This window comes from Microtus ochrogaster, chromosome 21 (assembly GCF_000317375.1).
Source record: "Microtus ochrogaster isolate Prairie Vole_2 chromosome 21, MicOch1.0, whole genome shotgun sequence".
Lineage (NCBI taxonomy): Eukaryota > Metazoa > Chordata > Mammalia > Rodentia > Cricetidae > Microtus > Microtus ochrogaster.
The window spans coordinates 45,176,141-45,191,325 of NC_022022.1; the positions used below are offsets into that span (position 1 = coordinate 45,176,141).

At 43.3% G+C, this 15,185-nt stretch overlaps 1 protein-coding gene across 1 annotated transcript in view; it reads left to right on the forward strand.

Annotated features, from left to right (window-relative positions):
- LOC101993063 (serine/threonine-protein kinase TNNI3K) overlaps window positions 1-15,185 on the forward strand; it is a 218,983-nt gene that overhangs the window by 133,305 nt on the left and 70,493 nt on the right. The window contains exons 18-20 of the mRNA XM_005357460.2: window positions 1,733-1,785; window positions 2,084-2,136; window positions 4,977-5,109. Of these exons, the coding sequence (XP_005357517.1) occupies window positions 1,733-1,785; window positions 2,084-2,136; window positions 4,977-5,109 (239 nt within the window). The remainder of the gene's footprint in view (window positions 1-1,732; window positions 1,786-2,083; window positions 2,137-4,976; window positions 5,110-15,185) is intronic.

A 15,185-nucleotide genomic window follows, 5' to 3' on the forward strand; every position in this document is an offset into this window, starting at 1 on the left:
TAAATTAGAATTAAGAATAAAATAATTCATAGGGGCTACCCATGACTTTACTGTGGCTGGTGGAACTTTGTTCAACATATATTTAAGTGTTCTGGGTGAATGTCTAACACCCACACTCCTTTGACAGGCCATGGGCTGTGCAGCTAATCTAATGAGCCTTGTGTCTATGTGTGCTCTTCCCATTGGTCTGAGATTTTTTTGGTTATAATGACATTGTCCTCATCATACCTACCAATTTGTAATTTGGGGCTAACAATAGCGTCTCAGACATTCCAGCTTTGACATGCTCAACTACTCCTATACTCTGCCACCTCTTCTGAAGTTACTCTGAACACACATTAAACTTTAGCATCTATAAAATACATTATGTATAGTCTCCAAGTTCATTCACAACACAAAAGGGTCTCCAGAGTTATCTGCTAGCAAAATGGAGGGAGCATCAGGAAGCATCGCACAAATCACTGAGAATATTCCTGTTCTTACTGAGTACCAAAACCAAGATAGCTACCTCCTGACTTGGAAATGCCTCCTACATGAGCCAAACACAGACTCAGCATTAAGGTCGAACACCAAAATTGTATTTCTTGCTCAAGTATACGTTAAGAAGCCATGTTGATGAGACTGTATATGCGTAGCCTCTTGGGCATGTCTAGAAGTGGTTTCATGGTTCCCTTGCTCTTAAACATCTTTCTGTCCACTCTGCTGCTATGACCCCTGAGCCTTCAGTGTGTGTTGTGTGTGTGGTCATCATACCCATTGGATTGGGCACCACCTGATCACTAATTGAGCGTTAAAGACAAGCATGGTCTTCAAGAACAATGTGCATCTCTGTGTGCTTCTCCAGGAGTCACTGCACAACCCAGATCTCTGTGCTGGGGAGGGCTGACCTGCCCTAGACTGGCCTAACTTTCACCTGCCACACAAAAGGGAGATTTTCTCAATATTGTAGGAACAACTTGACAAAACCCCAGGCATCTGTACTCACCAAGAGTCATGTGATATCTAACTTATTTACAGACATCTAATTTGTACATAGAAATGATTGACAAGTGTGTCTTCCTCACGTGGTTCCCTTTTATCTTTGATGCTCTTCCTGATGTTCTAGGGTTCTGTTCTGGTTTTAGTGCCTACCTCACTTTCTAAACTGTAGTTTACCTGACATCACTGAACAGGCCTTAGACGTATTCTGCTATATTAAAATGGTATCTCAGGTCCAGGATATCTTTTCTACACTTCCTATAAAAAATTTACATGTATTTAGTGAGAGGACCGGGGGTATGTACATACACAGGTCACAAAGCACACGCGAAGGCCAGAGGATATCGTGTAGGGCTGAACCCTATCCATCCATCACATGGATCCTACTCAGGTAACTACTCTGAACGGCACACTCAATGCATACCTCACATGGAAAGCTCACTGTGCCTGAGGTACAGCCAGTTCCATGTCTAGCACGTTCCATAGCATTTCTACCCAGAGCTGCATTTTCAAACACGACTCTGTGAGCTGAGTACAGCAACTAAAAAGGCCTGTTGACAAGCTTAGATGGTTCCTGTAGGGAGGGATTCTTCACAAGGTCAATAGGAGCTAGAACATGACCACATTTTGTAAATCCCTTTTCTGAACCAACAACCAAGAGCATCAGAGTTAGTGCCTTTCAGCTTTGTGGTAAGAAAATGATGACCTGAGGGAAAATCTTGGTCAAGCTCACACAACGTCTTTTCTTCCCCAGTCACAATATTCTCCTCTACGAGGATGGTCACGCGGTGGTGGCAGATTTTGGAGGTAAGACTCCCAGATACATACTCCTAAGCAGCAGCCTTTTCTTCATTCACACCTGTTGCCTGACAGTGTACAACCGTCTGGAAACAGACTTCACCCCTTGGTGTGTCTATTTAAGTTTCAGATTGAGCTCGCACTTTGAAGGCACCTAAGTTTTCTTCTTTGCTATCAAAGCTGAAAAGAGGGATGTAAAAATTTGGATAAGACAAAGGCTTCCTTGGTCTTTAAATGTTTGCTGTGCTCTTCAACCTAGGGTTTGGGACAATTCCTTTGACGTGGACTTGTTTTCTCTTCCCTTTAGAATCAAGATTTCTGCAGTCCCTGGATGAAGACAACATGACGAAACAGCCAGGGGTCTGTGGCTTTCTTGTTCCTTGTTAAACAATTAAAATCTGTAAACTCAGTGTGGGAGGAAGGAAGGCAGGAGTGGCCTTAGCCAGGAAGTGTTGTTGTCTCAGTGTCAGGATAAGGTTTAGGGTTTTATTTTCATAAGACCCCAAAATAATTATTTGAGGGGGCCCCTGTTTAGAAAATGTTGTAGATCTCGATGAACATATTCCAAATGTAACCTGTAAGCCCTGGCAGGCACTGTCATTGAATGCCACAGGTGATGAACTTGTGGAGTGGAAGTGTGAGCAGGTGACCAATGCCTCAGCAGCCCCTGCTCAGGACTCTCGGCTCTCCGTCAGAATTATCAGGTAGCAAGTCCTGCAGGTTAGCATTAATGCTTAAGCAAAACAAATTAGCGGGGATTGTCTCAGTCTGCACCACATCCTAGAAACATATAGCAGTGTGAGCAAAGGTGTGCTGTGCTCACGTGACCAAATAGGAAGCCAGAAAAGGGGAAAGGTCAGCCTTGCTCTCACAAGAGCTAGTGGAGGAGGCACAGGAATGACAGCGATACCTTCTAACTAGTTGTCAGGACCCCAGGTGCCTGAAATGTCTTCATCCAGCTCTGCCTCCTGAGGCTTCTTTTTCTCCAGCATCTGCGTAGTGCCAAGTGCATCCTTGGGCGCTAGACTCATCCATGTCTGAATGTACAACCCCTTAGATTTCACATATTCTCCCAACAAATGTGTGTAACATTCCAACCCATACAGCCTAAGATTTACAATGATCCAAACTGCGGGCTGCAGAGATGCCTCTGTGAACCAAACATGGGGGCCTGTGTTTAGATCCCCAGAACTCATGTAATAAGCCAGAATTTAATGCTTGAAAGGTAGAGACAGGAGGATCCCTGAGACTCACTGGCTCACCAGGCCAGTTTACTCAAACTGGTGAGCTCCAGTTTCAGAGAGGGGCCCATTTTCAGCAGGTAAGCACAAGAGCACCTGAGGCAGACGTCAGTCATCAGCCGCTTGCTCTACACAGAGACACTAAGTCAGTTCTGGTTCACGCCCAGCAGACAGTGAACACAGGAACAAACAAATCCGACGGTGCGTGCTAAGGAGAAAAATCAAAGCCGTCAAAATGTGCAGGGAGTGAGTTAGTGCACAGAGAGGTAAGGGTGAAAACCTATGCTGTGGGGCCTTAGTGGGGAGAACAGCCTCATGATTGGTGGGCATGAAAGGCAGAGGTCAGTGTGGGTCCAGAGTGGGTCCACTCCAAGAAGGCTCCTGGAGTGTGCAAAGCTAGTGACCGGAGAATATGAAGGAGGGTGAACAGAGCTGTAATGGGGTGACAGAAGGGTGGAGTGTGTACTTTGGGGGAGGGCTATACAAACTTCATCTAAACCTTGAGACAGAGAAGAAGCTTGATCAATGGATCCTAGCCCTGGATGAACCAATTTAAATTGCCTTAAGTTTAAAAATGAGAATAAGTGTGACCCTGAAAAGCCGTGGCTGCGTGGGTCTCGGGCACCTGCATCTCGTCGCTGCCCTGACTGAGCAGTTTCCAGGGAAAGCAGCTGATTCCCTCCGACTAAGCCATTTCCAATGGGTAGAATCAAACAGAATCTCACCCCTGGCAAGTGACATTAATTATCTTCTTCATGGCATAGTTTTAAGTATAACACTCCCCTCAAATTATTCCGGTGTTGTTTTAACTCTCACTAGCTATAAGGCCATATCTAAGATTCCTAATTATGTTGTATTCGCCCTCCACACTTCAGACACACACCCCATCAGCCTGCTCTCAGGCGCACACCGCTGGGGCACACGCCTAACCTCCTCTGTAAGTTAAGAGTCCTTGGATTGCAGGAGCTTGTGCAGGAGAACCGTGTCTAGTAATGCCAAGGATAAAGGTGTTCTAGGGTTAATTCTGCGTGATTTCAGCATAAGGCCAGACAGTCAGAAGAATTGTCAGTAGCAATACCACACACAGGATACAAGAATGTGACTTCCCGCCTTCCCCTAGGACGGTGACTGGGAAAGGCCACTGACAGGAGGCAGAGCTGGGAGACCGCAGAGCTGGACCCCTGAGGTGGGAGACACTGCCCAGTTACCTTGTGGAATGGTGCAACATCCATTTCATAAAGCAGCATCTGATGTTCTGGCCTTTGAACTGCAAAGAAATGAAAATTCTTTGCATTTCTGATCACTAGTATAAAGAGTGTAGTTCACATAGATGAGGCTGGGCTTGCTTTGTTACATATTTATTAGCTTGCTTTCTGGAATATTGCAGACACTGAATTCATGAAATTCACATCAGGGCAAACACAAGAAATTCCAGAGCCTGATATTACTAGGAAGAAATCTCCATACCAGGCAAGCTGGGTGACTTCTTCATGGCTCATTGTGCCCTCTGTCATGAGAACACACAACTGTGGGCTAATTGAGTCACTCACTTAATTGGAGCCCAGAGACTGAATGAGGGAAGATGTCTTCCACAGGGTGATTCAAGCCAAGGGAACTACTAGAGATGGCGCCTTGGTGGATTCCGAAGACAGCAGGGTGCCTGGGTGGTAGATGGTGGTTGGGAGCAGGAAGAAGGACCAAGGAAATAAAGCACAGCTACCCCGTGAGGCAGTTATTTGTCATTAATGTTGGAGGCGTCTTATAGAGTGCAGATGTTAAGGTCCTCCAGCAGTTTTGTGTTTCCTTGAGAAACTGACCCACATGAGAAGATGCGCTGTTTTTGTTGCATTGGCGAGAGCGGAGGTGCAATCACTTCCTGCCCAAGCCATCTGAGAGCATCGGAGAACCTTCTCCAGTGCAGGCTCGGAGGCTTACTCTGGTTACCTTTGGTCTGTGCAGAACCTACGCTGGATGGCCCCTGAGGTGTTCACACAGTGCACACGCTATACCATCAAGGCGGATGTCTTCAGCTACGCCCTGTGTCTGTGGGAGCTCCTCACTGGAGAAATTCCCTTCGCGCATCTCAAGCCAGGTAGGACCTGAAGTACCAGAGCAGCTTTGCTTCCCAGCGCAATTCACAGAAAGTTGGACTGTGCCTCTCCCTACAACGATAATTATTCTAGTGGGTGGCAAGAGATCATGCATTGCTTGATGGTGAGCATCCCACTCAGAAAGTGGCATGGCCTCACTCTGGATTTAGACATAGGTGCTAGATGTACAGGGTGCTTTATTCAAGTTTAGACCTTTGGTTTATCTATTTCTAATAAAGCAAGCAAATTTCCCTGAGTATAAACAGGCCGATAAGGTGATCTATGTGTACACTCTTCAAGCTTGGATTTAAAAGGTGTCTTTAAAATCTGTATCTTGGGATGAGTGCAGAAGTAACCCGTCAAGGCTAGAAACACACTCCCCAATAATTTATATTAGGTGTGGCTATGTTCTTAAAATCATGCGTTTTGAGTGAGCATAATTATCACTGATGGTATAAGTTATACTCACTTCGCCTGTGGGATGTGGAAAAGAGACAGCTAATCCAAGGCAAAGTGTGGCCAACTGCATGCACGTGTGTGTGCAGGCACACTCACAGGACAGAGAAGGGCACTGAGTGTCCCCATCCATCACGCCCTGCCTATTCCCTGAAGCAGGATCTATCCCTAGACCTAGGGCTTGTATCTCCACTTTATTGGAAGCGAGTCAACTCCATCAACCCTCCTCTTTTGGCCCTTTAAGGAGTCATAACTGCGGGCATGCTCAGGGGTGTTGGATTTGTCGCAGGGGAGTCATGACTGCGGGCATGCACAGGGGTGTTGGATTTGTTGCCGGGCTGCTGGAATCTGAACTCCAGGCCTCAGGATTGCAGAACAATGGCTCTTAACAGATGAGGCATTTCTCCTGTCCCAAGAGCAACTTCATTTCCATATCTTTTTATTATTTACAATGTTCTCCTGTCTTCTCAGACTGGACCTGAAGTCATTTAAAGACCCTGTGTTCCCAGAGCTAACCTGCTTGAGGTAAAACTGTGGAGTGAAGTTTGATAGAAACCTTAAGTGAATCACATTGGTACCTGCTGTGAAGGTCACCCTGGAAATATACCACAGAGCCCCCCAAGCTGTGTTAAAAAAGCAGGATCAAGATCACCATAGATATCAGTGATAATGTACAGAGGGAGTGCCCAGGTCTTGGGGTCTTCTCACTGTCTTAATTCCTAGAGTGTTCCAGTGTTCTCCATGAATTCTGGTGTTTGTATGTTTTAGGAGTCAACAATAATGTAAGCACTCCTTGCTATGCGAAGGAAGTCAGCTTTCTCCTGAACTGGACCACAGATACCCTTTGGAGAACGTTGCTATGATTTGTGTCTGTCTTGTCCTGAGGGTGCATGCTGTAAAGACATCTGGGTATTGAAAATTTTGATCCTAACTCCACGTGCATGTGACATGCTCTTAGAGGCACAGCTGCCATGTCCTGATCCCAGGTGGCAGGCCGTTCATCTGGTACCGCTCGTTTCTATGTTGGAATTGTCTACCCTTTACCATCCTTCATCACCTGCCTGGTTCAAGATACATACAGTACTTCCTTTAAATTGTTGCTGTAGTATCCTCAGAGTTGATTTTATTGAGGCCTAACAGAAAGTTGTCTTTTTAGGTTAACAGTGAGTGAATTTTAGTAGATATGGATATTTGTATAACCACAGCCTCCTCAAATCCAGCTCCTCCCCACACTCCAGAAAATTCTGTGCACTTACCTGAAGCAATACCCTTTCCCCAGCTCCAGCACCCGCCATTGCTGAGCTGATTTCTGTGTCTAGAGTCTACTTCTCCCAGAATATTTCAGAAAGGGAATCACTTTTCCCTGCTTATCTCTAGCCCATTCTTTCTCAGTTCTGTCTAATAAATTTGACTGTGCAGAGGCCAGTCTTTTGAGATACTCAACTCTAGGGCTACAAAACTCTTCAGAAGCCTGTGTATTTGTTTTTATTTTTCTTACACATTTGTTCAAATAATAAGAGCTTGCGTCCTGGACATGATGGTAAACTTCCTCATGTTCTATAAAATAACATAGTCACCCAGCAATGTCTGACAACATAAGTTTAAATACAGATCTTATTGGCCATTGAAGCTTGGGTATGCCTGGAGCTTTTTGGTGTTATTAACACTGCCCTATGATTGCTGGCTTTCGTAATGTACTGATATGCATATTTGGCATCCATTACTCTTTCTTTCCTGAAGTGTTTTCATATCTTCATATTGTCTTAGTATTTATCTCTAAAAATGCTTTGTCTCCAGATGAATTCAATGTGAGGTTGCAATGACATTCATCTGTGATTGCTTAGCAGTGCCTTTAAAGAAGACCAAACATTTTCATTTACAAATTCCCTCTAATCAAACTTCTATGTCATCTTACCATCTTCTCTAACACCTCACAGAGATACCTTCTTTTTCTATGACATGTCATATGAAGATCTGACAGGTTAAGATTTTATACCTGTGAGATCTGCTTTGCATTTTCTATGGTCTACAGTGTGGAATGAATTTGTTATTTTTTGTTTACTTGTTTTTTAAATACCAGAATTCAATTATTTCAGTATGATTTGTAGAAGTAAACTACAGTGTTCTAATAAATTACTTTAGTAATCTGTCAAGAATCAGTCAAAACAATGCATATTATTTCTGACATATTTTTATCCACATCAAAATGAACTTTTGTCCACACATACAGAAGGACCACGCTCCTTTAATAGCTGCCACCTGTCAACGTCAGTCTTCCAGCTTCGTCCTTCTCCATAAAAGTTGCTTTTTTATTTTCACTACAGATTTTAGAAGCAGCTTCTCCACTCTGTAAAAGGAAGCTGGGGGAATGAAGCACAGTGCTTTTGTTCCTTAGACGTGAACGCACTCTAGATCAAGAGGAATTCACGTTTCAATCATATTGTTCTCAGAAAACAGTATGTCGTCTCTCCATTTGCTTAGATCTACTTTTTAATGAGCTTGTAATGTTATGCAAATATTAACCAATTTCTAGATTTAACCATGAAGTTTTTGCTTTTAAGTGCCATTTTGTTACTTTTTAATTATTCAAAAATTTCATATACGAGCACCATATCACATAATTCCCAACCCTCAGTCCTTTCAACACCTCCTCTACCCCCATTCCCTCCAAAGGATAAATACTTCTTCTTTAATTATCATTTCATATACATAATGCACACACACGTATGTACATTTATCTGTACACTACACACTGAGTCCATTTAGTACTGATCATATGAACCTGTGTTTAGGGATGATCACATGTGATTGGCAAGGAGCTCAACCCTGGAGGAAATGGATTCTCCCTCTCTTAACATTCATTGGTTGCCTGAATCTCTTCATCTAGAGGTCTCTATTTGTGAAAGATCCTCCACCCTTCCTTTCTTCTCACTTCTCTCCCCTCTCCTTCTTTTTTCTCTTCTTACTTTCTTTTTGCAATTAGTTTGTTATTTTTAATAACATTTCCCAAATATCTCTGAAGTACAGCCACTTACTTCCATTTCCTCTACAAGGCATATTCCTCACTTTCTATGCAGAATACTTACTACACAGTGTTGGTTGGTTGGTTGGTTTTTTGTTATTTGATTGGTTATTCGTTGACTGGTAGTTTTTTGGTTGGTTGTTGTTTGGTTAGTAGTTGGTTGGTTGGTGGTTGATTAGTTGGTTGTTTTTTGTTTGTTAGTTTGGTGGGTTAGTTGGTGATTGGTTGGTTGGTTGGTTTTTGTTTGGTTGTTTGTTGGTTATTTGTTAGCAGTTGGTTGGTTGGTTGGTTGGTTGGCGGTTGGTTGGTTAATTGGTTGTCAGTTGGCTTGTTGTTAGATTGTTGGTCGGTTTGCATTACTGGGACTAATCATAGGTCCTCAACATTCTTGGAAAATGGACTGGCACTGAGGGACCTACCTAGGACATATCCTGGCAATATCCTTGTCACCAGTTTTGACTGTCATCTCTTCTTCACCAATTGTAAGTTTCAGCATTCTAAATTTTCTTGTTTAATTGAATGGCATCCCTCTCTTGAAATCCCTGATGTCTATTCTGTGTTCCCATGATAACTAAATTAATACAACCATCTCCACAAATGTCCAACAACTACATGAGAACAAAATTCCCAACAGCCTTAGCCATGAGGAAAATACTTTAAATTAGGATAACACAATTCTTATTAGAATGGATTTACCAAAAATTCAAAAAGTAATAACTGTTGTTGGGGACATAGAAGAAAGGCAGGTTAAACACCTTTTCAGTAGGAATATAAATTATTACAGCCACCATGGAAATGCCTTGATAAACTAAAAATAGAGCCACCATATCATTCTGTGTTCCCTGTATGGGGCATATATCTGAGAGGAAGTGAAATTAGCATGCTAAAGAGACACCGGCATCCCTGTGTTATGGCAGCAGCATTCAAAATGCTGAGATACGGAGCTAGCACCAGTGTGAAGATAAATGGATAATGGGAATGGGATTACCCCACACACAGAGTGAAATATTACTCAGTGATAAAGAAGAATGAAATCCTGTCATTCCAGCAAAATGGATGGAACTGGAGGGCACCATGCCCTGTGAAATAAGGCAGATTTAGGAAGGCAGGAAATGGGGGGAGCAAAGAAAGTTGGGTAATGAGTACAGAAGCAGGAGAAATAAGTTGTGCTTTTCCAAAGCACACCAAGTGGCTATAATTCACAATAAGCTATTGCATAGTTTATGAAGACATAAAAGAGAGACCCTTGAAGCCTCTAAAAATGGAGAAAAGTAAGGAGAGGGAAGTGCTAGCTATGCTATTCAGTCGGTGCACGGCCCGACATGAGCACATGTTTCCAGCCATACTTCATTAATGTGCACATTTACTACATGTTAATCAGGAGCAAATGTACACATAAACCACCCAGAAAGCTCTTCTAACTCTGCTTTCCCCTAGGGTCTCCCTCCCACTGTTCTCATCACCATCACTGGTCATTACTCCGCCTGCTTTCCCCTTCCCAGAGAAGATGTGTCCGTTTCTTCTCTGAATCATTCTCCTCCACTTTGTTTGTACTGATTTTGCTATTGGTGGGTCTTTTCTGGCTTAACGAAAGTCCTTCTCTGCAATGTTCTCTACTTCCCTAGTATCAAGTTAAGTGTACTGGATTGTCCCCATGTCACCATGATTGCTGTAATTATTGTTTGATGTTCCTTAGTCTAGTAATTCCCTCTCTTGCATAAACTTTATTAATCCTGAAATTAACAACTAAAGGAACTTAAGACTCTTCCTCCAGAAATAAATACTATTTTTAGGAGAAAATTACTATTTAATATAAAAGTTAGAAGTCTTGCCCAAGACCAACCTGATTCAAGCATTTCAGAGAGTAAAATCTAGAGTACTTTATTGGAAAGAGAATTCACTTAGGACGAATGCTGAATTTTTAAGAGCTGAACAGTGCCAATGCTTCAAGAAACGAGACTCTAATAGCATCATGGTGGTTAGGCAATCTAGCACATGCTCAGTGATGAACTATATAAAACACCTGACCCAGTGCGGCTACACAGAAGCCACTTATGAGAAGTAACACATCCTGATGCAAGTGGGGACAGCCTTGTCAGTTATGTGGGGGCTCACCCTCCTGCCTTGTGCAGCATGCTAACCCTCTGGAAATCTAAAAGTGTAGCTCCAATATTAGCATTGACTCTAACATTGTGATAGATGCACATATCCATAATTCAAAGCTGGGGGGGGGGATCTCTTTCAGTAACACACGTTCAAATTAAGCTTTTAATCCAAGTTTTTTTTTAGGTTTATTTATTAATTATGTATACAACATTCCTTCCATGTATGCCTGAAGGCCAGAAGAGGGCACCAGATCTCATTATAGATGGCTGTGAGCTACCATGTGGTTGCTGGGAATTGAACTAAGGACCTCTGGAAGAACAGTCAGTGCTCTTAACCTCGGAGCCACCATCACTTCTAGCACATGGAGAGTCAAGACAACAGATGCCTTCAGGGCCACGGGATGTGTACACACGCTCAGACACAGGGTGTGATGGCCATGGGACTACATGCTTGGCTCCAAAGGCAGCCACTTCCCATATCCTGCCGCTGAGCGTCAGGCAGCACAAGTGTGTAGGCTCACTGTTATTAGAAGAACTGATTTCAGATCATTTATTTCATTAGATGTCAAAGAGATTTTAAATGCTGATACCCATTTAGTTTTCTGAAGGAAAGCATTCTCAACTGGTGCTGCAGGAGTGTAAGGGAGTCCACATGGGCACATCTTATAACCTTTAACAAGCAGAGGGCCGGACAATGACCGGCAGTAGTCAGCACCCGCTGAAAGTTTCCTACTGCTTCCTTGTGGACCAGAAACTTGTCAGCATAAGACAGCAAAGAGGATCCAATGTTTCTTTGCCTTCAAAATACTCACAGTGAGGAGGGGTCTCAAAAAAGTACCCCGGTAGAGTAATCAATCCCAGGGAGAGAGCAGCAAATAATGCCAAAAAAAAAAAAAAGCCTGAAGATTTATTTCAGCTCATGGTTTTGGAGGATTTTAGGCTCTCAGGATGGGGAAGGCATGGACAGCTGGCTCTCTGCATGCTGGGAACAGCATGGACAGTGACTCAGTGCTGGGCAGCAGGAGTAGGTGTCAGAGCTTGATTACTTGGTTGAAAAGCAAGAGCAGAGAGCAAGGTCAGAACAGGCAGACAGGCTCTAACATTTAAAGTTACCCCTCATGAGTTTTCCCAGTCCCCACAGCTACACTCCATAGCCTGAGTTTCCAGGCCCTCATTGCACACCAGCTGTGGAGGAAACTTCCAAACACGAGTCAGAGAGAGACACTTCAGGTTCAAATAATAACTCCAAAGACCTAAGAACATTCCTGGAGGGGTTTCCTGACCAGACTTAGAGAAGGAAAGAGTGGAAAGGATTCTTAGACCACATCCCACCTGAATTACATCTGTCAAAATTACTTCTCATCAAGGAAATAGATACTGGAAGTGATAAGAGGCAGGTATTCCAACAGAAAGCAGGGTCAGCAAGGTCCAGACAAGTGACAAAGGCATCAGAAATTAAGTAGGGAGGAAGCAGAGGATACAAAACAGTGTTTACAAAATTCATGCTATCTAAGGAAAGTTGGAGACAGATGGTAAAGTCCTTCATAAGTCAGGGTCTCTATAGACATAGAATCAATTAATAATAGATATCCATCAGTAGAAAGAAAATAGATAGATGATAGATAGATAGATGATAGATAGATAGATAGATAGATAGATAGATAGATAGATAGATAGATAGATAGATAGACTGATGATAGATGCATAATAGATATAGACTAATAGATGATAGATTTGATTTGATCGAAGGTGATATAATGTAGGTGATTGATAGTGATACATTGATAGTTGAGATTGACAGGAGAAAAGTTATGATGGAACTTTGGTCCCATGATCTTGAATTCTGCAAAGTCCCGCAGTCTGCCATCTGACCTCTGTGAAGCGAGTATGTGATTCAATCTAAGTCCAAACCACTGAGAAGCACTAGGATAACTGTGTATCTACCAGGTTATGCATCCAAGAACCCAAATCCTGATGTCCAAGGGCAGAAAGCACTGATATCCCCTTTTCAGAAGGAAACACTAACCTGTCTTCCTCTGCCTTTTCACTTTCCTGGGCTCCCAGCAGACTGGGTGGCACCTGCCTGAAGCAAGAGTGGATTATCTTTGCTGCATCTGTTGGTCACAATGCTAGTCTCATCTGGAAACACCGTGACATACCCAGATATAGCATTTTGTGATCTATCTGTCATCCCTTGATGACATCCCAAGTTAATAGTGCCAGAAGTCTTATGCATACAAACACTGGAAGACAATGAAGGATTTTTAAAAGAATTTAGACTATTCTTTATTAGTAGTTGGTAAAGGCTAGATCAGAGTTAGTATCAGACCAGCTTTTCTTTAGGGATCTGGAACAGTCTAACTGGAGTGGTATCTTGGATGGAAATGGGAAGATTGGCTTAGAAGACTGGAAGGTTTGAGCAAAAACTTTCCAATGGTTTGAAGTGGGAATGGAGGAGGAGTAAAATGTCTAAGGTGCCTGATAGATATACATATATACATATACATACATACATACATACATACATACATGATCTGTGAGAGAGAGACCATTAGAAAAAGAAACAGCTGAGATGTTGAGCCTAGCAGAAAGTGAGCTGAGCATGATGAAGGGCTTGTTCACCTGGAAGTAAGAGCTGCTATGGATGCGATCGAAAAAAGACATCGACACCCAGTTCCCCGATTTGATTTCTTTTCTGCGCTTGTTTTCTCTAACGTATCACAAGCAACAAAGAAAGGATGCCAGATCAGTTAACCCAGTAACGCATCCTTTACCTAATCCTATATTGTCCCAGCTACCCAGGTGACCATGCACATCATCCTGAAATCTCAGCTTGAGTCCAGAGAACAGTCTCTTTTGTTTTTCTTTTGTTCTTTTCCAGCATGGTGCCACCTGGCTCACAAGGAAATGTGACTCTGCCCTGGATTCCTTGATGCTGAGCTTTCGCTAAGTCTGGAAAGCAGCAGCAAATTGAGAACATCTGACAATTCGTTGCAGCCAAGTTTGGGGAGAGATTTCATAGCGAACGCTTAATTCAGGGTCGTGAGCTGGAAATCTCAAAGCTAAACTCAGCCTATGGACCTGGGGGCGGGGATGTCCCACACATAGCCTTTAAAAATATAAACGGCAGCTTACTTAGAGACATGCTTACACCACGGGCTGCACATGGGCATTCACTGAGTTTCCCACTCCTCTTTAAATAGTGGTTAACTATGTCCATCTCTCAACACGATCTGGATCCTAAGACATCCTGCATATAATAATCTGACTGGATAAGCACACTGATAGTGTGGACATGCAGCAGGGGTAATCGAGTGGGATTAATCCCATGTTTGCCGTGCTAATCTTTACCAGTTTATCACTGAAATGAGGCGAGCCAGCTGCTCACTGCTGGCATCTCAGGAAGAATCGCATTGGTGCAGTAGCTGCTGACCTTTGCATGGCTGCAGCTGACGAAAATGCTCCGCTGCTCCGTTCTGATGACAGAGATTGCAGCGAGATAGGCAATGACACCATTGAATGTTTCGAAAGTTAACGCGTGCTTGCTGTGGTTGGCCCATAGGAAGTGGAATAGGAGGTGTGGCTTTGCTGGACTAAGTGTGGCCTTGTTGGAAGAAGTGTGTCACCGTGGGGGGCAGGCTCTGAGGTCATATATGCTCAAGCTATGCCCAGTGTGGCACAATCTCCTTCTGTTGCTGGACTCTCAGCTCCTTCTCCAGCACCGCGTCTGCCTGCATGCTGCCATGCTTCTCACCATGATGTTTATGAACTAAGCCTCTGAACTGTGTGCAGTCCCAGTTGTATGTCTTTCTGTATAAGAGTTGCCATGGTCACGGCGTCTCTTCACAGCGATAGAAACCCACACCAAGACAGTACACGCCAGGAGTGCTATATCATAGCCCCGTCAGTCCTGCTCACTCCAGCAAATGCTGCTGAAAAGTGCAACTTTAACAAAGACTATGTCTCAGCTCTTCCTGGGGTTGCAGAATGCCTTGACTATAGCCTGCCTCGTTAGAAATGATGGCATGCAGTCAGCTGCACTTTCAAGAACACACGCACACAATCAAAATTAAAACTGTCCTATAAACTTTATCTTGGTCAATACTGACAGATACATACTTTCTTTTTTCTCCCATACCCCACTGTATGTGTGTGTGTGTGGTGTGCAGTGTGTATGTGGTATGTGCATATATGTGTATGTGTATGTATATGGTGTGTGTGCATACATGTATTCTGTAGTGTGTGATATGTGTATGCATATGCGCATATGTATATGTGTGTATGGTGTGTGAGTACATATGTGTGTGGTGTGTGTATACATGTGTGTGTGGTATGTGTGTGCATGCTTGTGTGGTGGGTATGTGTGGTGTGTTTGGTGTGTGTGTGTGATGGAGGAAGGTCATTGGTTGATTTAATAAAGAAGCTGCTTGACCTGATAGGTTAGAATGTAAGTGGGAGGAGCAGAATGCTGGGCGGAAGAGGAAGTGAGGTCAGA